The 21,274-nt window shown below is 44.9% G+C and overlaps 1 protein-coding gene across 3 annotated transcripts in view; it reads right to left on the bottom strand.

The window, feature by feature from the left end:
• DIS3L2 (DIS3 like 3'-5' exoribonuclease 2) overlaps positions 1 to 21,274 on the bottom strand; it is a 280,475-nt gene that overhangs the window by 241,800 nt on the left and 17,401 nt on the right. For 2 of the 3 annotated variants that reach the window (XM_084638284.1, XM_084638283.1), the window contains 2 exons: positions 6,120 to 6,278; positions 5,691 to 5,833 (listed from right to left, as the gene is read on the bottom strand). In XM_084638284.1, coding sequence (XP_084494410.1) covers positions 5,691 to 5,833; positions 6,120 to 6,171 — 195 coding nt within the window. In that variant the 5' untranslated portion in view covers positions 6,172 to 6,278. Of the gene's footprint in view, positions 1 to 5,690; positions 5,834 to 6,119; positions 6,279 to 15,701; positions 15,719 to 21,274 lie in introns of those variants that run through there. The other variant, XM_084638285.1, reaches the window with a different exon arrangement.

Genomic DNA, 21,274 nt, shown 5'->3' with positions numbered 1-21,274 from the left:
AATGTATTCCATCTGTGTTTAGCAACCAGAGGACTCACTCACTGGAATTGCTTCCTTATAAATTCGATGCAGCATATTATTTTAATGCATTCTGGGAAGTGCTCTGAATATAGGAAAATAACCTCTTCACACACCAAAGTTTTGCTGGCTTGAGGAGAAATCTGCTAGTTTGTGAAGTGGTTTTTTTGTTTGTTTGAAGTCTGAAAACACCAACAGCATGAGGACAAATGGACGCCTCATTCTTCAGATCTTATTTGTGCACTTTGCAGCAAACGGTCTTATTTTAGGCCTTATTTTACTGTACGGTTAATATTGAGATTAGTTACATCGCACGCACCTCCCAGGACAGTGGCAAGAAAACAAAGTCCTGTAAGCATGAAGGACACCCTTGGGGAGCAAATCAAAATTCTTCATGCATAGGCAAAATGAGATCTAGTGCGCTGTGTTTAGTCTCTATTAGGAATGGCACCCATTTAAATGATGGAAAATCCACAAAGGTCTTCTTTCCAGAGAGGCAGTCAGTCATCAAAATCACCTGGCTTCTAGTTGGAGATAGGAGGCAGTTATTGGTAGTCACAAGAGGGAGAATAGCTTTTACCATGTCAGTCAATTCCTGTTCCCAGCATCTCACCAGCAATGCAGAAGCAAATGAGAAAGCATCCTGCGTCACTCAAGAACAACCCCTTTGGGCAGTTCAGGCCAGACTGTCAAAGAGTCACGTGCAAATATCCCCAACATGCACATGAAAAATCAGGTTTTGCATACACGGCAAGTAAGGCGCCTAACTAGCAGTGTGCACAAATGCCTAATTTGTGGGAGCGTACCAAGTAGCAAAATGTCAAGCCATTTAAAATACAAAAGCTTTACGTATATTATATAATTATCACAAGCATCAGAATGCTTATGTCAAGTAGCATTAAAATACTTTTTCTCTAGCTCTTTCCCTTAAGCAAGAAACTCCCAAAGTTTATCTTAGAAAGCAGATGGACCCTATTATCTGTGCCTATGAAAATCCTATTTACAATGTTGTACATTTCACGCTGTGATATCATATCTGGAACCAGCTACTCTCCCCATCTGCAACGAACAACTGTTCTCATATGTGTATTAGGGGCTGAAGTCCTGGCTGAACAGTCTCATGATGTCACACTAAAGCAGTATTATTTTACAGTAACTTGCAAACAATGGCTGCTATATTTATCAGTGTTTTTATGTCAGCAAAGCCAGTGTTTGGGGAGGAAAGGATTGCAGCAAGGTTTTTAAACATCTCCTGATAGTTCACGTCGACCTCACACCCGCCAAAGAAGTCCTTAAACTTATTAATTTTCCTAAGAGGTTACAAAACTCAGGATTTCCAACTTTCTCACTTCTTCCAGAGAATCAGGGCAACAGAAAGATACCAAGACAAAACTTCAAGTATCCCAAATCAAGCACTACATGTAGGCCACCCTAACATGTAGGCACAGATCAGTGTGTGTGGAAAGCACAGAGGAAAGTCAGTGTCCAAATATCTATCCACTGCCGAGGGCTGTTTAAAAAAACCTGCAACAAACCATATAAGGGAACCCACACTTTCATACTTGTAAAGAAACTGCTTGCAAAAGGCATTTGGATAGCCAAATAAGGTTCAGTGTCTCTGTAAATCAGTGTGCTTTCTAAAGTTTACGCGGTCACCAGCCCTCAGAGGTCTTGTTTAGTCTGCACTTACAGACTTTTCAGCCATCCCTTGACCTGAAATGATGGTTAATGCATAACAGGATGACGGAAGTCCCATCGGCTCATGCTGTTTAACACACAACCTGGCTCTGACAAAACGGATATCATCTACTACCTTTCCATGGAGAAGGTAGCCAGTCTTGCTTAACTTGAGACCTGCGTGGATGATTCCAATAACCCTGCCTTGGGTCTGTTTGCTCTTGCCAGGTACTCTTCTACACATGGAGACCGGGGAAGGGGGAAATGCATGAACTCTAAGCATCTGATCCCAGATGTCCATTGTCGTGGCTGGATTTGAGGGTGTCCCATGATCAAGTGGAATTCTGTAGGGCACAGCTCATCATGCTATTTATTGAACTTCCTACTTAAGCAAACTGTGTATCAAACCTAGCATCAGCAGTCACTGAGACATCTAGACATGAATGATTTCAGCATCTATGAACAGAAATGTTTCTAAGTCTTAATGACTTGGAACTGTACAACCATTATGGAAGGCATAGGATTATCTCTCAGTGGTCTCCAATTCATGCCAGTGGACACATGAGCTAGGATCTTCTGGAATAGTTTGTTAAATTACATTGCCATGGACCAATCATCTTCTCCTCAGACTTGAGATCAGAGTGTTTCCTTGCCCCTGTTGAGATGACAGACCTACAGACCATGTTATGTTCTACCCTCAGACATTCATGGATCCAATGAGATTCCAGAATGCTCTGGGAGATTCTACTACTCATCCACAGGTTCACATTGCTGCTGGAAAAGAAATCTCTTGGCCACAGCCATTGACACTGGGACCTGGATGCCTTCTTTCCTAAGGACTGTAATGACAGGTTATCATTGTGTGTTCTCTCAGGTTACCATGGCGTTCTGACGTCCTGCTTGTAGGTACTGATGGAGTGGCTCTTCAATAGGTTCTTTCCTTCCTCAGAGATCTCAGAAAGCAGTGCTGAATATCTGTTCACCTCCCAAGACTCCTGACAAGGTCTCAGAGGGTTTCATTCCTTCACCCTTCCTGTTCAGTGTGTACTTGAAGCCACTGGGGGTTACTGATAAGACACTTGGGGAGAAAGGTTTTGGGCTGCAATGTCCGTGATCAGATACTCAGCTCTGTATCTCCTGTACATAAAATCCAGACTCTACAGTTTCAATAGTTTCCCTCAGACAGAGAATCGGATGATAGGAAAGTGGCTGCACCACAACCCTAACAAGACACACATGAAGCTTTCTGTCAGAGGGAAACATGAGCTGGAGTGGAAGCTTCATCATTTATAGAAGCTTCTTTTGCTAGAATAATACAGTCTGAGGTCCTCTGGGAGACAACACCTCACATTAATTCTCAGGTACCAGCAGCAGCCTGATAGTGCCTTGTATCCTCTGGAGCTGCACTGCATCTCTGAGGAAGATCTATGGCTGATCTCTGTATTTATTACCACCTGGCTGTGTTACTGAAACATGTTCCATGGAATATTCTTAAAGGCCACTCAGAAGCTCTGGTTGCTTCATTACACAGCTGCAGCTCCTGGAGTGTGGAGGCATTTTCTGGCACAAGCACATAACAGGGGGCTCCAATTCCTTCACTGGGTATTTGCTCCCAGGTGTGGGAGTCTGTAATTATTGGCTAAGGAACCATTGTCAGGCTGCAACTGAAATCAGTTACCATGCTCTGTACAATCCTTTTACAACAGCTAGAGTTGATCTGAAACTGGGCTTCAAAGAGAAACTGACTTACAACCTTAACTATGGTATCCTTACCATGATTCCAAAAATGTTTCAATTAGAGCTAGATGAAAAGGTTTGTAACAAGAATTTGACAAAATTGTTTGAAACTGCAAACATTTCTGAAACTGACTAAAAAAAAAATCTCCCTATGAAATATTGGGACAGTGACAAAGTTTTGGCATGATCATTTGCATAATTTTTCATTTTGAGGTGGGTTGGTTGTCCCTGGTCACATGATACTGGTTCCAGATTCCTGATTGACTGAGCCTGCTCATGTGGTCCAAAGAGCCAGAAGTGACAGCAGGCCACCATCCATGCCTAGCCGGATAACACCACTAGATCATGTGGTAGGGAAACTGTGTAGAAAGAGAGGACTTGCATGCTCTAGTCAGCTCTTCCTTAGGTTGGGACAGTACATCCAAGCAGCCAAATTCTGACCTTTCAAGACATGGTGTCCTTACAGCACTATGTTTATATGGAGTTTATATGGCTACTTTAATGCTGGGATTTCAATGGCTCTTTCTTAAATACAGTTGAAGTCAGTGTACAGGTCATAAATATCATGGTGTGGCTACACCAGTGAGGTTTTAGTGGGAAACAGGCTGGTTTATCTGCTGCCAAATGACTATTATGCCCTCAGTCTCCAATTTGCTTGCTGCACTACAGCTGACCAAAATTCTGGTGAAAAATCAGACCTCTGATTCATGGGTGCAAAATCTGGTATATGTGCCAATGCAGTTTTTGAAGCAGAACTGGAGTGCGTATTAGGTTGGCCAAAACTTGGGATTTGCACGAAATTTCAATATTTCAAAATTTGGTTTTGGTTGGATTCAAACTGAAACCAATTTTTTCAAAATTTCTCATGAACCCAAACGCCACAAAAAAATCATGTTGGAAACAATGACACAATTCTGGCAGCTAGTGACTAAAACTGACACAATCAATTTCAGTGGTGAAACTGAAGGATCAAAAATCATGTCAATTACACTCAACAGCTGCCAGAGCTCCCAAGTCTGCAGCTCAGGGCAACCCAGACTCCCGGGTCAGCTGGCCCTGCATGTTGCCTGCAAGCTGCCCATCCACATAGTGGCGCTGACCCAGAACCACAGACCTTGGAACCCCAGACTCCCCAGCAGCCTGCCAGGAAGCCAAGCAGGTTTCTGACAGAACGCTGCCTATGATTCAACCAAAGTTCATCAAACTCGAGACATTTTCGAGAAGCATTTCACATTCAACAAATCAGCATTTTACAACAAAACTGTTTTGCTGGAAAACTTCAACCAGCTCTCAATGCCTCCACCACTGGTCTTTCGGATGCATGACCACGCATCTGTGACTTTCAGTGTGTGTTTCTTATTCCTCTGCATTTTATACCTTTGATCGGTAGAATGTAAGGCTCTATCCAGTATTGCTTAAAGAGCTTGTGATCCCATGGGCAGGCACACTACCCTTAGAGCAGAGGTCCCCAAACTGTGGGGTGCATCCTCATAGGGGGGCAAAGAGGAACATTCAGGGGACGCCAGGACCCATAGGGGGCTGGGAGGGAGTGCCACCCAGCTCTGCCCCGAGCTCCGCTCCTGGCCCTGTCTCCAGCGCGGCTCTGTACCTGGCCAGGAGCTCAACTGCCGAGGCTGGGGCGGAAGCAGAGCCGCACTGGTCGCCAGCCCCCCCATGGCTTGGTTGCAGTTCCGCTCCTGGCCCAATTCCCAACCCTAAATCCATCCCCAGCTGCGGCTCCAGCCTCAGCCCCCTTACCTCTGTCCATGGCCCCACACCCCAGCCCTGCTCCTGGCCCCGGAGGGGGCAGGGGGCACACATGGGGACATGGGGAGGGGGGGCACGACCCTCAAAAGTTTGAGGACCACTGCCTTAGTGTGAACGTCTGTGAAGGCAACATCATGAAGGAGAATCAAAGATGCTGCATCACCCTCTGCTCTTTCAGTTTAACTAGTTCAGTTTGGGCTTAAAATACTTTGCAGTGAGGCAGGGATGCTACCTGGTCCTCAGCACACAGCGTGTCACCTCCAGCTTCCCTTTCCAGGTCTCCTGAGCACACGCACACATGGGAACAGCTGAGACACAGAAGGGGGAAAAATGCCTCTGAGAAACTAGAAGAGACCTCCCCCTCCCCGTAACATCTCCAAATAATATATAAATTCATTGTACTGAAAACCGCCAATATATGATTTGAACATCTGTTATTTTCACCGGCTTATCTATATCGCAAGAGCAACATCATTTTATATTCGGGGCACCTGGATAAGCTCTCCCCTTTTCAATCCTGCTGCAACATCTTCCTTTGACATGTAGGCTTCAAATACATTCTTCTTCCTCCCTCTGGTGGGCTTATTCCGATTCTTTCTATCGCATGATGTTGAGACAGCAGCATGGGACTCTCCTGCAAATACAAATCCGCAAACTGTTACCTTTCTAACCCAAGTCTGGATGTATATTTTAGCAGTAGTTACAGGGACGCTTTGTACTCAAGATTGAATCTTTGCGAGCAGCTTGCCTAGAATACCGACACATTACAACAAAATACCACAAGACTTGAGAGACCATATCTTACAAATAATCAACAGTCTTTTACAGCTCCACTTCACCCCAGCCGTCCTTTAACAGTGCCTGAGCATGCATTTCAAAGCAGCTTGTTTCTGAAGTGTGTGCCCACTTTGTTTTGATACCTCTGGGAGTTCCCAGTTTTCTAGGGTTTATTCTGCAGTCTGAATTGTTCATTGTTTCGGCCTGTGATTCGGAGAGTTGCCTCTTCCTATCAAAATTCTGGGGAGCTCTGGTTGATTCTGAGTTGTTTCTGGTTCTTGCAAAGCTTCTCTTGTCTCCACCTGGAATCAAACACAAGTTTGTAATAAAAGAAAAAAATAAAGTGACCCACCTTTGTTGTATTCATGTTCTCAGAGAATCAGAGTAAATATCACACTTATGTGCTATGTTCTCTCCCATGAAGAAAAGTCATCACCACTAGGACTTTCTTTCAGGAGTTAACTTGCAATACAATCTTGGCCCTTCATAACTCTTAACTCCACCATTAACTTATTTTATTACAAATTAAACTCTAGAAATTCCTAAATAAAAGCTTGGATAGAATCCTTCCCAAATCCTGTGAAATTCTTTAGAATGCACAGAAGGTAAGACGGTTCAAACGTTTTCAAAGCCTAACCTCCCATTCCCCACCACCTCTGCTCCTCAAACTCCCAGCTAGTGATGAAATGTAAATTCACTCAGAATTGCATTAAAAATTAAAACACTTTGGGATAATTAAGTCCTGGAGCTACCAAAGAAAGTGTGCTGAAGAACTGACTGAGGTGTCTGCACAATTACATACACTGACAATGCAAAGTAGTGCCAGGGCCCCACATGTCCAGTTTGCTCAGGACAGGCCATAATCATAAGGCAACATTCTACAAAGATTCACCCTTTCCTGCCATCACCTCAGACCATCCCTACAGCCTGGAGAGCAAGCAGCAGCTTCCAAAGCCTATGCCAATACTGTTTCATGGATCAGCAGATTGGAATGTGAGGCAATGCAGCTGCCCCCTTTGCACTCCACCTGGATATTGAATATGTCATCACAGCTTTGCCTTCCAGACCCTACTGGCTACAGGCCCAGGATCCAAGCCTGTACCTGCAAGTTTGAAATGTATGGTGGCCAACTTACTTTGTGAACAGTCTATACAAGGTACAGTACAGTTATATTGTGTATGGTATGTCTAATAAACAGAACCCCAAAATGCTTTATGGAGTTAAGTAATAGCAGAGGAAAGAGAGATAAGAGGTATAGGCAAGGCAGAAAAAAATATTTGTTCAGTGGTGATTTGAATGAGATGGTGAGATACAGAGAGGCTGGCCCTCTGCAGCTGCTGCTGACTGGAAGAAGCTCCCACATCAAAGTGACCAAACGGTGAGGAGCAAGGCCCCTGCTAGTTGAGGAGAGAGAAAGACAGATCACCTCTGAGGCTGGCTCAGGCCTGTCCATGGAGAGTTTAAGTACAAGGGCAATAATCATGAATTAGATCCCAAAGTGAACAAGGAGTAACAAAACTGAGAGCAACAAAAATGATTAAAGGTCTAGAAAACATGACCTCTGAGTAAAGATTGAAAAAAATGGGTTTAAGTCAAGTCTGGAGAAGAGAAGACGGAGGGGGACGTGATAACAGTTTTCAAGTATGTAAAAGGGTTTTACAAGGAGGAGGATGAACAATTGCTCTCAGTCTCTGAGGATAGAAAAAGAAGCAATGGGCTTAAATTTCAGCATGGGCGATTTAGGTTGGACATTAGGAAAAAACTTCCTGTCAGGGAAATTAAGCATGAAAACAAATTGTCTAGGGAGGTTGTGGAATCTCCCTCATTGTCTAACCTTCTCTTATTAGTCTCCAAACACCTGTCAGGGATGGTGTAGATAATATTTAGTCCTGCCTGGAGTGCAGGGGACTGGACTAGATGACCTCTCAAGGTCCCTTCCAGTCCTACACTTCTATGATTCTATGGTTTTGTTTCTTTGTGTGACAAAGCAAGTGGCAGCATTCTGCACACACTTAAGTTTGGAGACCATGGCTTGGGGACACAACAGGAAAAGGAGCTGCAGTTGTAACAGGGAAAGAATGAAGCCACCGATGAAGATTTCAACAGAGGAGCACCAGAGGTAATATTGTATATGGTTCACATTATGGGGTGATAAAATAAGCAGGTTTGCAAATGCATAACAGCTGTGGAGGAAAGGAGGAGAAGAATTCAAGGTTGAGATAGATACCAAGCTGAGGAGCATCTATGCTTGAGGATATGCCTCTTGCCCAGAAGTGCTTCAGAGACATTAAGCTGAAGGAATTTGGAATGAAGTCAAAAGCTTGCTTTGCCAAAACAGGTACAGAGGGTAGAAAGGAATGAGTTATCAGAGGTGCCCAGATATACACCATTGAATACCAGCAACGAAGCATTAGCTGAGGTTAAAGGCAGAGAGGGAGTAAACAAATGGCATAAATCAAGAACTGAATCATGAGAGCATCCATAAAGGAGATATCTGGGTATAAATGGTGAGTGGAACCATGACTCAGGGAGCCAGAGATAACTGCCTGCGCACAGGAGTGGTTCCCAGAGGATGGAAAGGTCAGTGCTGCAAGACAAACCAAGACAGAGAAATCTGAGAGAGAAGGTAGTGGTTGATTACACAGGCAGCAATGTCTGGGATACAGCCAGAAACCTATACAGAAATCTGTCCGGGCTAATGTGAGGGCAACAAAGGGGCAACTTTCTGAAGCACTTGGCTGTTTGGCTTTTCCTACCAGTGTCAAGGGCAGCTTTATTTTTTACAGGTGTTTATGAAGTGGCTAATCAGAGTGGTATATTTTAGAAAGTCGAGGAATTATGGACAACGGAGGAACTATAGAGCATAAGGGTGGCAAGAAAAGACAAAACGCTACAACAGGGAAGGGATTTATGGAAGAAGGGACTGGATGGATATAAGGAAAGCGCCAGGAGCGAGCATGGAAATGGAGAATGAATGAATGAGGGAGCTATTGGAAAGTCAAGATATTGCTGTGGATTAAGGAACCCTGAATAAAAAGGAAGAAAAACCTTCAAACTTAACCAAGGAAGAGCAGGGAGGGGAGGGGAGAGAAACTGAGGGTATGGAAAAAGCAGTAAGGATTTTTGGAAATGAGGAAGGAATCAGAATTAGACATCCAGGTGTGCATGACCACCTGCCACAGTCACCAGTGGGTTAGTGCAGTTCAACATCCTTTGCCATTATAGCTAAAAACAGCAATGCACAGCAACAAACTCCTGAGAGCCAGCTTTCCTTATAGAGCAGAAGGGTGGCAGATAGACACTCTCAGGTTACAGAAACTTAAAAGGCTTAAATATAGTGGTCTGCTCTCCTGTGGTCCTCAGCATTAACCTGGACTCAGATAAGAATATAGAATCCTACGACAAAATGGGCCACTCAAAAGACATGACATATCATTCAGCATTGCTGGCAAACAAGCTATTTTACATAACCATTTTCTGTAAGTATTTTGTAAAGGTGACACTAGAGGCCATAAAACTTAGTTTTAAAACAAGAGATGCCTGTTTTAATCCACATGATTGGAAGATATCAAATTAGACATCAACTGTATCCGAACATAAGCAGACACATAGAAGTCTTAGTTTTTCTTTGGGCTGCATTTGTATGATTTGTAGAGTATTCTATAAACATAATGTAAAATGATCATGTTTATCTCTTTGGGCTGGTCTACACACAAACTTGCGCAGAAATAACCTGAGACTAAGGAAATTCAATCTACTTTTCTTAACGAAGAGATGGTTAAGAGGTGTCTTGATTTCAGTCTATACGAACATTCCTAGGGAAAAGATTTCTGATGGTAAAAAGGGTTCTCTAAACTAACCAGACAAGGGCATAACAAAATCCAGTGGCTGGAAGCTGAAGATAGACAAATTCATACTAGAAATAAGGCACTTTAAAAAAAAAAAAAAAGTTATAGAGTCATTAATCATTGGAACAACTTATTGAGGGGAAGTGATGGATTGTCCACCACTTGAAGTCTTTTAAATCAAAATTGAACATCTCTTACAAAAATATATGCTCTAGCTCAACCAGAAGATATTAACTTGATGCAGAAATCACTGACGAAATTCTATGGATAATATTATGCAGAAGGTCAGACTAGATCATCATAATTGTTCTTTCTGGCCTTACAACCTATGAAAGTATTAATCTTTTGTTATTTTGGTACAAACCTTACTTCAGAATAAAAGCATCCTATTTTGATTTACCTATTACACTAAACCAAAATAAGATACTTATTCTGTCCACACACAAGCTTGCACCAAACTAACGAAAGGTGTTAAGTAAAACTGATGTAGCCACTTCTGTGCAAGTCTAGTTAGTATCTACCTTACAGGAGCAACTTCACAATTTCTTTCTGGACTGCAGATCCATTGAGACTAACTGATCAGTTGAGATGGACCGTTTTAAATATTTGTGCGCAAATGCAAGGAGCATGAGAGAAGACAGCCATTAACAGCACACATAACACTACTCAACAGTTTAGGTTTTAAAGGCCATTGTATTCAATTAAAACTGTAAGAGCTATTCAGAGAGGCAAAATATAATCTAAAGTGGAAGTTAGCCAGGCCACTAGGGTTAACACCCTTAGATTATAAAAAGCACCATATGACTTTTAATTCATACAAAGTGATCAGGACTCTACATTTAAGAGTTATGGAAAAGATGGCATCTATATCAACCTAGTGCCCTTTAACACCTTGCTAGACTAACTCACTACCACCTCCGAAGGAAAGTCTAACCTACTAAATCACCAACAGTACATATGTATTCCTTAGAGACCTGCTATCCAGGACCTACACAATCCTGCTTCACTTGTCAGATCTGACCAGATCACAGCATAAGGTCATCTGGCTATAGGACCCCTCTTTCCTTTTCAAAGTCTATCAGCTAAAATCGCCACCTGTCTCTGAACTTTCAGCTTTGTTTACATTTTTAATCCAATTCTCCTAGTGTGAGCAGAACCTTCTGAGAACATCATAACAACTGCATGGCTAGCAGGTAAAACTCACAAGGAATTCAGCCCTACCGTCTGCTATCTCAATATTAAGTTGTTCCTTTCAGGTTTTTAAACAGTTTGAACATTAGAGCACATTGTTCCTTTCAAGTATTTAAACATCAATTACTTTTCTAATAGAATTCCTCCATTTATTACTTAGTGTTGTTGGTCCATGACTGGGGAACAACCGTCTCTCCCAGCAAGTCTACACTTAAAATGCTGCATCAGCACAGATGCACCGATACAGCTGTGCCGCTGTAGTGCTACCATCAAAGCCGATAGTAGAGCGCTCTCCTGTCAGCGTACTTAATCCACCTCCCCAACAGGTGGTAGCTATGTCAGCGGGAGAGAATCTCTCCTGCTGACATAGCACTGTCTACATGGGGGATTAGGTCAATATATCTCCGTTGCTCAGAGATGTGGATTTTTCACACCCCTGAGCAACATAGTTATGCCAATATAGATCTGTAGTGTAGACCAGACCGGTCCATTTCCTACACTCTTAACAGGAGGGTTTTCATTGTTCCCTGTATTAGATCATAATCTACTTATACACAGGGATGCTTTCAAAAAGCCTCCACTTTCCCAGTTAATATAAGCATGAAAGGAAACAGAAACAGCACCAAAGAAGTGATAAAATGTAGTAGAACAATTTGTTATCAGCTAATGAGACACTTTCAACACATGGTTACTAAATATCTGTCCATATTTCTACACTATTTCACTTTATTTCCAAAAGATTTGGAAGGTTTAAACCTCTATGCCTCTAATCCTTCCAAATGACTCCCTGACCTTTAATTTTTGACGTCAACCCAACTACTTGCTCAACAGAACACTGTGATAATACATCCATGAGCTACATGGCATGTCAGTTACCATGCAAAAGAGAATCCAATATTCAGAACCAATAACCAGGACTCAGCCAACTAAACGCAAATCACCATTCAATGACACCCACTCTGGCACCATAAACCTGGAGTATCCCTAAGCCTTCCATTTAAGTTATGATCAAGTTGGTGCTAGGTACAGCAAGAAAGAAGTCTAAAGAGAGCCTATATTCATTCTCAGCTGTAATAGTCAGGTATGACCTGAGAAGATCAAGGTCCAGATCAAAACGGAGCCCTGCACGCTGGGGCCCACCCTCCAGGGACACCATCTCACTACAGAAAGGGTGAGCAGAGACAATATGCTCTGTTCTATGCAAGTGAGGGCTGGTCCCTCTGGCTCCTGGCAAGATGACAATGAAGCCCTCAGGTAGACCTCAAACATTCTATTGTTTATTGTGGAGCCTATGATCACCCTTTCCAAAAAAAAAAAAAAACCGCACACCCACCACAACTAAGTGCCATTCTGCCAACGGGAGCATAGCTGCACTTTTCTATAATCACAACATTAAGACTGGGCTACGCTAGACTTTTTTCTGGTATAGCAATGTCAGGGGTCGATAGTTTTAATTTTTTTTCCAGCTTTTTTCTACTAGCATAAGCCCTTATGTAGACACAGTTACAGCTATATAAAAATGCTTTTGCTGGTATAGTTTATTTCACTCACAGAACCAGTATAAGCTACACTGGCTAAAGCACTCCTTTACCAGTATAAGTTCTGTCTATACAAAGAGGATTTTGCAGGTCTAGCTATGCTGGTAACAAGTACAGACTAGGCTTAAAAGTTCAGCCGTCACGAGTGCCTTTTCTGTGCTTTGCTGTTTTCTGCCAATAGCTATATGTGAGTGTTATGCTGAGGACATATTATTCCCTGCTGCTTTGCCCTCATTTAGCATCAAGAAATATTTCCTAATACTCAATTATACCACCTACCTGAGATGTTTTTTGGAACATTCACCTATCCAAGAGAATCAGAATCAGCAACAACCCCCATTTCTCGGATTCCATTTCAAATGAAAACTATGCCTGACTCCTGTGGTTTTTCCCATTAATTCTCCCAGGCTATGCTAATGTTTAAGGGTCAGTCACATGCACCACACCGATTATGCTGGTCACATATAACGTATGCCTAGGGCTTTTTTTATATCGCACACGACGCAGTAGTATCCAAGTCCCTTTCCAATTCCATTTGCTTAAACAAAATGACCATTTAAAAGCCACCTTGATATTTTCTCATGCTCCCAGGAGTCTCTAAGCTCTTTAATATTTTACCACTTGTAAAAAGGTGAGGTATATAAAGTTTGTTACACAATTTTTAATCTCTGTTTTACCAGTGGCTTCCAATATCAGACATATTACATAATAAAGTTACCAACTCTCAGTCTCACAGCACTTTAGTTACTACTATAGTATCTGGTATCAAGTCACTACATCAAGCCGCACAATGGGCAAGAATATGGGCAAACACCAATAAAGTGATCTCAAATGGGAGTTATGTCAGTACAAACATTAATTCTAGACAGGTCAAAAGTGACTTTAGCTATTTATGTTTTGCAAAATATTTTAAGGATTTAAGAGATTAAATGTCTTGCTAAGGGTAACAGCCAAGTACTTTTTTGTTGTTGTTTTAAAGAAAAGTTAAAAAACCACAGGCAGCTGTTGGTTAAGCTGCTGAGAGAGTAAAAGTTCTGTACCAGGAGAAAAAGATAATGATCATAAGCCATGTCAAAAAGAATTCTGCGTTAGTCAGTCACACAGTGACAGAGGCATTTTTAAAGTCACCTACCACATTTCCTGTAAATTCAGCTCCATTCTAACTTGCTTTAAAGACCACTGTGCTTTAGCATTGCCTTCAGCACTGATTTAAGAGTACAGAACTCTTGGTAATGGTCTTGATAGAGAAATATAACAACAAACTTTACCATACCCTGAAGCATGTGGATTAAATACAACAGCTCGACAATGCAGAACACAAGGTAGCAGGGGGAGAAGAGATTCCATGTATATCACCAGAAGGGAGAAACTTGAGAAGTACGTAAATTTAGTAAAATATGGTTATGGTAAAGACAGACTTTCAGGAGACAGAATCTAGAAGGTGAAATCCCAGCCATCCAAGTCATGATATTCTAAGTGAGAGCCTGATTGAGAGAGATCTCAATTTATTTACCACTAGCACAAACCCTCTTCACAAATTAAATGTAAGGAGGAAATCCCAAACTGGAATTTCTACAACACATTCCTTGCTGCACAAAGAAACTTGTGACCAGGGTAACTTCTTCCTATAATCCATTTAGGATTATATTTTAGTGTTAAGGAGAAATTTGAACTGTTACATTGTGAACCTTCCAAAAAGCTTGCAAGTATGAAAAAGTGTACATCTTAGGTTATTCACAGGTTTTGAAATTATCCTAATGTAATTTAAAAGTAGGGGAAGCTTTAAGGGAAGGGAATGCAGTGGAGGGGAAACACAGAAAGGCATGTTGCATGACAACACTGTGGGGTTTTTAGAGGGAAAAGAGGAAACCGTGCTAGAAGAGAACATATTTAAGCTTAAAGTTAATTAACAGCCATTTGAAGCAGAGGAACAATGCCGACCTACAGCTACATGCACTGAATCGGCCCACACTTAAGCATTATGCAGAGGCACCAAACTGAGTGGGGTACTAAAATTCATCGGCCAAAATTAGTTCCCATGCCAGCCAATTTCCACTTCTTGACCGACTGTGATGGGCTACTAGGACTCAGCCCCAGCACAAATGTGAACATTGTCTAACCCAGGAGTGGCCAACCTGAGCCTGAGAAGGAGCCAGAATTTACCAATGTGCATTGCCAAAGAGCCACCATAATACGTCAGCAGCCCCCATCCGCTGCCCCGCTCCCAATGCATCCCACCCACCAGCTGATCAGTACTTCCCCCTCCCTCCCCACACCTGCCGATCAGATGTTTTGTCATATGCAGGAGGCTCTGGGGGGGGGGGGAGGCGGGAGGAGCGAGGGCACGGCAGGCTCAGGGGAGGAAGGGGTGGAGTGGGGACAGGGCCTCTGGCAGAGCCAGGCGTTGAGGAGTGAGCACCCCCTGGCCCATTGGGAAGTTGGCGCCTGTAGCTTCAGCCCCGGAGTCGGTGCCTAGCCAAGGAGCCGCGTGTTAACTTCTGAAGAGCCGCATGTGGCTCCGGAGCCCCGGGTTGGCCACCCCTGGTCTAAACCAATGGAAAGTTCAGGTGAATAAGATGAGGAGATAATACTTAAACTCTAAGGCTCTGTCCATACAACTTTTAAACATAATATTGTAACTCATCAGCGGCACGGTCACCATAATTGGTGATAAGAGATGCAGTTCAGCTTGTCTACACAGCAGCTTCCCTGTCCTCATCACCATGTTTGTACCATAATACCTACAAGTGCAGTTAGGCAACTGGGTATCAGTGCATTCTGGGAAAAATCTGGACTGCTATCCCACCCTGCAGCAACAGGAAAGCGCCAGAAGAACATGCTTCCAGTGCTTGTGCATGCATGTGAGACAATGCTTTGGTTTGTCCAGGAAGACTGGACAAAGAAGATGCACAAATATGGCTGGGGAGTCCCATCCACATTGCTAAAAAGGGTTCTGAACCAGTTGGATGCAGGAAGGCAGCAGTGTACTTATTTAGGCCTCTTGCACGGGTGAAACTCCGTTGCTGCCTTGGTTCCTAAATGAGTTTTAACCATGTGGTTGGTGTATGACCACAAACCACACTTAGAGCAGACCATGTCACTATCACTGGTTACCAACTCACCAGCTGTAACATGGACAGGACCTTACCTCATTTTTTCAACAGGTCAGGGAGGTAGGATGCATCACCATCTTATAGGTGGGAATAGCAAAAAAAAAAAAAAAAAAAAAAAGTAAATGACGTGACCATGGCCACACAGGAAGTCTGTAGCAGAGCTAGACTCTTGCTCCCAGATCCATGCTCAGTTCAGTACATCACATTCTGGGGAGCATATGTTGTCTATAAATGATTCATTTCTGCAAGTCAGACCTAGACTAGGACATGTGTTGAAATTTATTGTCCCATCTATCCCTAGAGTTCAGTGCAGAAGTACCAGTAAAAGTGGTCTCCCTCCCCTTCGCTCAGAGTGGCACTCTGAAAACTCAGGTGCCGTGATATATTTTTCTCTACATATAGGATGTGATTTAGAAAATAAAATTCATGTGGTAGGTCACCATCTTAAGTGACAGCCCCAAAGCCTATAATATGCCCACTACATGACACTCACTTGTGCAAGATTTAGGCTTGAGTCATTCATGGACAGTAAAAATGGCAATTCAAATCCTAAACTGGCTTGGTGTTATAGAGTGACTGAGCATCTGAGAGCACCAAAGATCCCATTCCAGACACTGAACTAAGGTTCCGTGACGAAACTCATTTAGTAGCAATAGGCTAAAAGTTTATCAAAATAGTTACCATGCTCCAGCTGAGTGAAGTAGTGCATCTGTGTTGTGAGGGAGTGGATGCTGCTCTTCTGATTTTCAGGACTCTCCGTGAACTTGCTCCACCCTGCCTCTGACCTCCTAACCACCTACTCCGCCTGCTGACTCCACTCCTTCAGGCTTGGACTCCTGACTAAAGATGCGGGTTACTGTTGCTTCCGCTACCCTATACTCCCCCTCTTTCCCTCTGACTCATCTTCTCAAGTTTCTCTCTTCTCTTTAGCTTAAGGCAGATGCACTGTGAAAAGGCTTGTGCAAAACTTCATGAAGGATACTATTTAAAAACAAAACACTGTGGAAGTTCACTCTTTGGTTTCTCGGGTTCTCAGCAGTTTGAAGGAAGTAAGCAGAGGAGGTAGCAGACATAGCCAGGAGGCCCTGAAGAGGAGAGGATCGTTAGAAGTCGGAGAGGGAACACACAGGAGGGTTAGAATGGCTTGAGAGATGAGACAGGATTTCACATTAGGCTTGTAACAGGCCAGGCCCCATGTATTCTACGGCTGATGAATTAAACCACTTGGTGCAGAATTGTGCTCCGGAATCTACCCTTCCAATTTAAAAAAAAAAGTTTCCAGTCCTTAGCGTTATGGGGGAGAAGGAGGAAGGAACTCACAAATGTGAACTGAATGTAGTGTTGCCTCCCTGCATCTGCAGACGGCCTGAAACAATAGCTCTGAGCAGCGTGAACTGCCCAATGCATCTCATATGGACCCAGAGGTTCTCTGGCTGCATAATATGGCATTTGTCCAAGATGCCATGAAATGCAGCATTTCTGCCACAGAATTCACTATTTTTCTACAACTAGGCACCCAACATTTTGTTTTCCATCCCACTGCCCGGAACCTGCCTGAAACTGTTGCTGGCTCTGAGGAGCTCCCCACGGGAAGGAGTTAACACTTTAGATAAGCTATTACCAGCAGGACAGTGGGGTGGGAGGAGGTATTGGTTCATATTCTCTGTGTATATATAAAGTCTGCTGCAGTTTCCACGATATGCATCTGATGAAGTGAGCTGTAGCTCACGAAAGCTTATGCTCTAATAAATTGGTTAGTCTCTAAGGTGCCACAAGTACTCCTTTTCTTTTTGCGAATACAGACTAACACGGCTGTTACTCTGAAACAAGATTACAGTGCACACTCCCTGCACTGGTGTATGGAGCCAGGCAGCAGGGGATCAGGGGAACAAGAGCTTGAGTCCAGCTTGCAGAAACGGAGCAAGGGAGACAGGTGTAGGCTGGTGAGCTAGGCAGGCTGGAGAACAGCGTAGCAGTCGGGAGTTAAGCTACTGAAGCCAGCTCTAAGTTTCCTCTCTTCCGTAGTACTCATGGGAAGAAGGAGGTTCTCATCTGGGTGACCTGGACAACATTATGGGAGCCAAAATTTTGGAAATGGTGCTTGGGAGCCTAGAGAAAACACACACACACACACAAATAATCACGGCTGAACAATGACCTAAGTTTACATAAATGAGTATTTTCAACAATGAGCCATAGCTGTGGGTATTTGTGTGGGAGCAGCAGGAGTGCCAACAAAGCTACTTCATGGCAACAGAATAAATTAATATTACTGTGGAATTTAGGGGCTGCTGCCACAGAATCTGGTCCCATTGTGCCACAGAGTACATGAGACCCTGGTAACAGAAACAGAAGAGAGTTATTAAATCACATACCACAATAACCCCTGCAAGAGCAGGATCTAATCTCCCCAAAAGAGCATGTCCTAGACATTAACACTGATACTACAGTTGATGTTAGCCAAAAACATTACGATTGCACAAGACTCAGGAATGCAACGTTCTCCTATCAAGAGCAGCATAGAAATTTATGTTTCATTTCTAAACCATTAGAAAGGAGCTTCCTATTTCTCATCTGTGCCTCAGACAGGACTATAGCGTAAATCCACTTTCCCCCCTTTCCCATATCTTATTACAGAGATTAACGTCATCTGTAGAATAATAAATTGGATCTAGAGAAGAAGATTATTTGCACTTACAAGATTTCCACAGCAACTGGCATTCTCCATTCTACTGAACAGACTCTGCAGCCTCCACTAGGTTACATGCTCATATTTACTGATGCCAGGTAGATAAGAGAGAGATAACAGCATTTCTGAAGTGCTGATATCCATCACATAAGAACTAGTAGGCTTTTTAAAGTTATCTTAAAGAAGTGCACCCTGACAGAAAAGCAGAGTTCATATGAATTTGTGGCTCTTTTTTATAGCAGAGCTCCCTTATGAGGGACACAAGCAATATGAAAGCTACAACAGTATCTGGAAATAGAGGCAAAAAACTGAAATTTCCCACCTCACCAGGACATGCATTATTTGACTGCCTCCATTACTCATCCAGGAAAGCTGTCTGCCAGGGGTGTTCCAAGCCTACCACCCCTCCTGCACCTTCTAACGCCACAATAAATAGCCCCAAAATTGTCTTCTGTCTGGAAAATGTAGAGCCATCATCCAAAAGCTACAACTGAAATAGCACCTTCATCTAGATCTACTGCCTCCTGAAAATAAAGGTGTTAAACTGTTACGATGTGACTTAGCAGGGATGGGGGAGTGTTGACCTGGGAATGTGCCCTGGGGATGGGAAACCTGAGAGCCTGTCACCTGAGCCAGGAGGGGGAGGGGGAGGTGACACCTCTGCCCAGGAATGTGGACCAGAGGCTGCAGCAGGGAACCTGCTGGGTGGGTTTAGTTTTCAGTTTGGGGCTGGGTGGAGGAACACAGGGAACCCCAGGGCTGGGGTCTAAGCTCCCTGCTCCCACAGAAGGACTTGACTGAGGGGTCCTGGGTGTACCCACAAGCTCTGTTGTGGACTGTGTTCCTGTTGTCCAATAAACCTTCTGTATTACTGGCTGGCTGAGAGTCTCAGTGGATCCCAGGAAGAGGGGTGCAGGGCCTGGACTCCCCCACACTCCGTGACAACTGGTAGCAGAGGTGGGATCTACTGCACCCCGTGAACGGCGCTTCCTGCAGTAAGTGACTGGGGAACAGTAAAACGAAGGGGGATTGACGGGGACCAGGCGTGCTGAAGATTCAGAGAGAGACGGTTTCAGGGGGCGGTTAACCCCGGGAGTGTGTGACCAGAGAGAAGGACTTTTGCAGTAACAGGGTCCCCCGGGGGATTGCAGCGAGCGGTCCCAGGGGCGGAGGAGTCTGCAGCTCGACCCTGGCAAAGAGTCGGTGACCTCAAGGAGGACTGGCACACTAAGGGCTTTTCCTGGAAACTGGAAAGCTGCCCGGCCTGCGAGTGGCCAGCAGGGAGATGTACGCTAAACGCCTTAAGAGCGACCTGGTGGAGCTGTGCAGGCAGAGAGGGCTGCACATTGGGAAGTCCACCAAGGAACAGCTGATTGCCCAGTTAGAGGAGAGGGATCACTTGGATGATCCGATCCCTGTCCCTGAGGGAAGCCGCCCGGCAGACGCAGCGTGGGCCCTGGGGCCTGACCGGGCTAGGAGGGGTCAGACTGCTGCCAAGGACATCCCAAGACCCTTCCTATCTATGCCTGGGGGAGGGGGAGGGGGAAGCCCAGCAAATACTGAGGGCACCCTGACCCCGGCAGCCAGCAGGGGATCCTCCCGGCGGAGCTCCCTATCCCTGGAGCGGAGGCGGCTGGAATGGGAGAGGGAGATGAAAATGAGGGAGCTGGAGGATCATGAAAAACAATGTCAACATGAGGAGAAACAACATCAACATGAGCAGGAGGAGAAGGAGAAACAACGTCCACATGAACAGGAGGAGAAGGAGCGGGAATGTCAGGAGAAGGAGAAACAAAGACAGCATGAACTGGAGCTGGCCAGGCTGAGGAGCAGTGGGGCTCTGGCTGTGGTGAGTGAGGGGGGACCCAAGACTGCAAGGAACTTTGATAAGTGCTTCCTGGCCCAGCGGAAGGAGGGGGAGGACATAGATAGCTTCCTGACGGCCTTTGAGAATGCCTGCGAGATGCACAGGGTTGACAGGCTCCAGACAGGCTCCAGTTCCTCACCCCCTTACTGGACCCCAAAGCCGTGGAGGTGTACAGCCGAATGACAGGGGCGGAGACAGAGGACTCTGAACTGTTCAAACAGGCCCTGCTCCGTGAGTTTGGGCTGACCCCCAAGATGTACCAGAGAAGGTTCCGGAGTCAGCGTAAAACGCCTGAGGTCACCTACCTACAACTGGTCAACTGGATGCAGGGACATGCCCGCAAGTGGACAGCTGGGGCCCAAGCTAAAGAGGACCTGCTTGACCTAATCGTACTGGAGCAACTGTATGAACCGTGCCCTTCCAACCTGAGGCTGTGGTTGGTGGACAAAAAGCTTGAGAACCTCCAACACGCAGGGCAGCTGGCCGACGAGTTTGTGAACAGTCGGTCGGGGGTAGCCGGGAGGAGTCCCAAAAGGACAGGCCCCCCCCGATGCAGAGAGAGAGAGTCACCATGAGGCCTCCCAGCGGGGAAATAGGGAGAACCCCCTCCAAAGGGGAACACCTGGCGTTGGGCCCCTCCGACCCGCTCGAGGGGACCAACGTGACCTGAGCTGCTATCACTGTGGCCAGAGAGGCCACGTACGGTCCCAGTGCCCCGGGCTCAGGGACAAACTGAGCAGACCCAACCTACCCAGGGTTAACTGGGTAGGGACCCAGCTGGACGAGGGGCAGACGACCCAGGAAAGGGGGGCTACCAGTTTACCACCTGCTCAGGAGGGAAGAGTACCCCAGGCCAGCTCTGCCAGAGGGCTGGAGGCTCTGGACTCAGGGTGCTCAGTTTACAGGGTGGGCGCGGGGCTGTTCCTCCGGAGAGAGTGCCTTGTTCCCCTGGAGGTGGATGGGAGGAAGGTCAATGGATACTGGGATACGGGCGCGGAGGTGACGCTGGCCCGGCCCGAGGTGGTGGCCCCAGATCGGGTGGTGCCAAACAC

The sequence above is a fragment of the Lepidochelys olivacea genome (assembly GCF_965140295.1).
Source record: "Lepidochelys olivacea isolate rLepOli2 genome assembly, chromosome: 9".
In the NCBI taxonomy this organism is placed as follows: Eukaryota; Metazoa; Chordata; order Testudines; family Cheloniidae; genus Lepidochelys; species Lepidochelys olivacea.
Note: the sequence above shows the minus strand (reverse complement) of the source record. Positions and strands in the feature narration are given on the sequence as shown.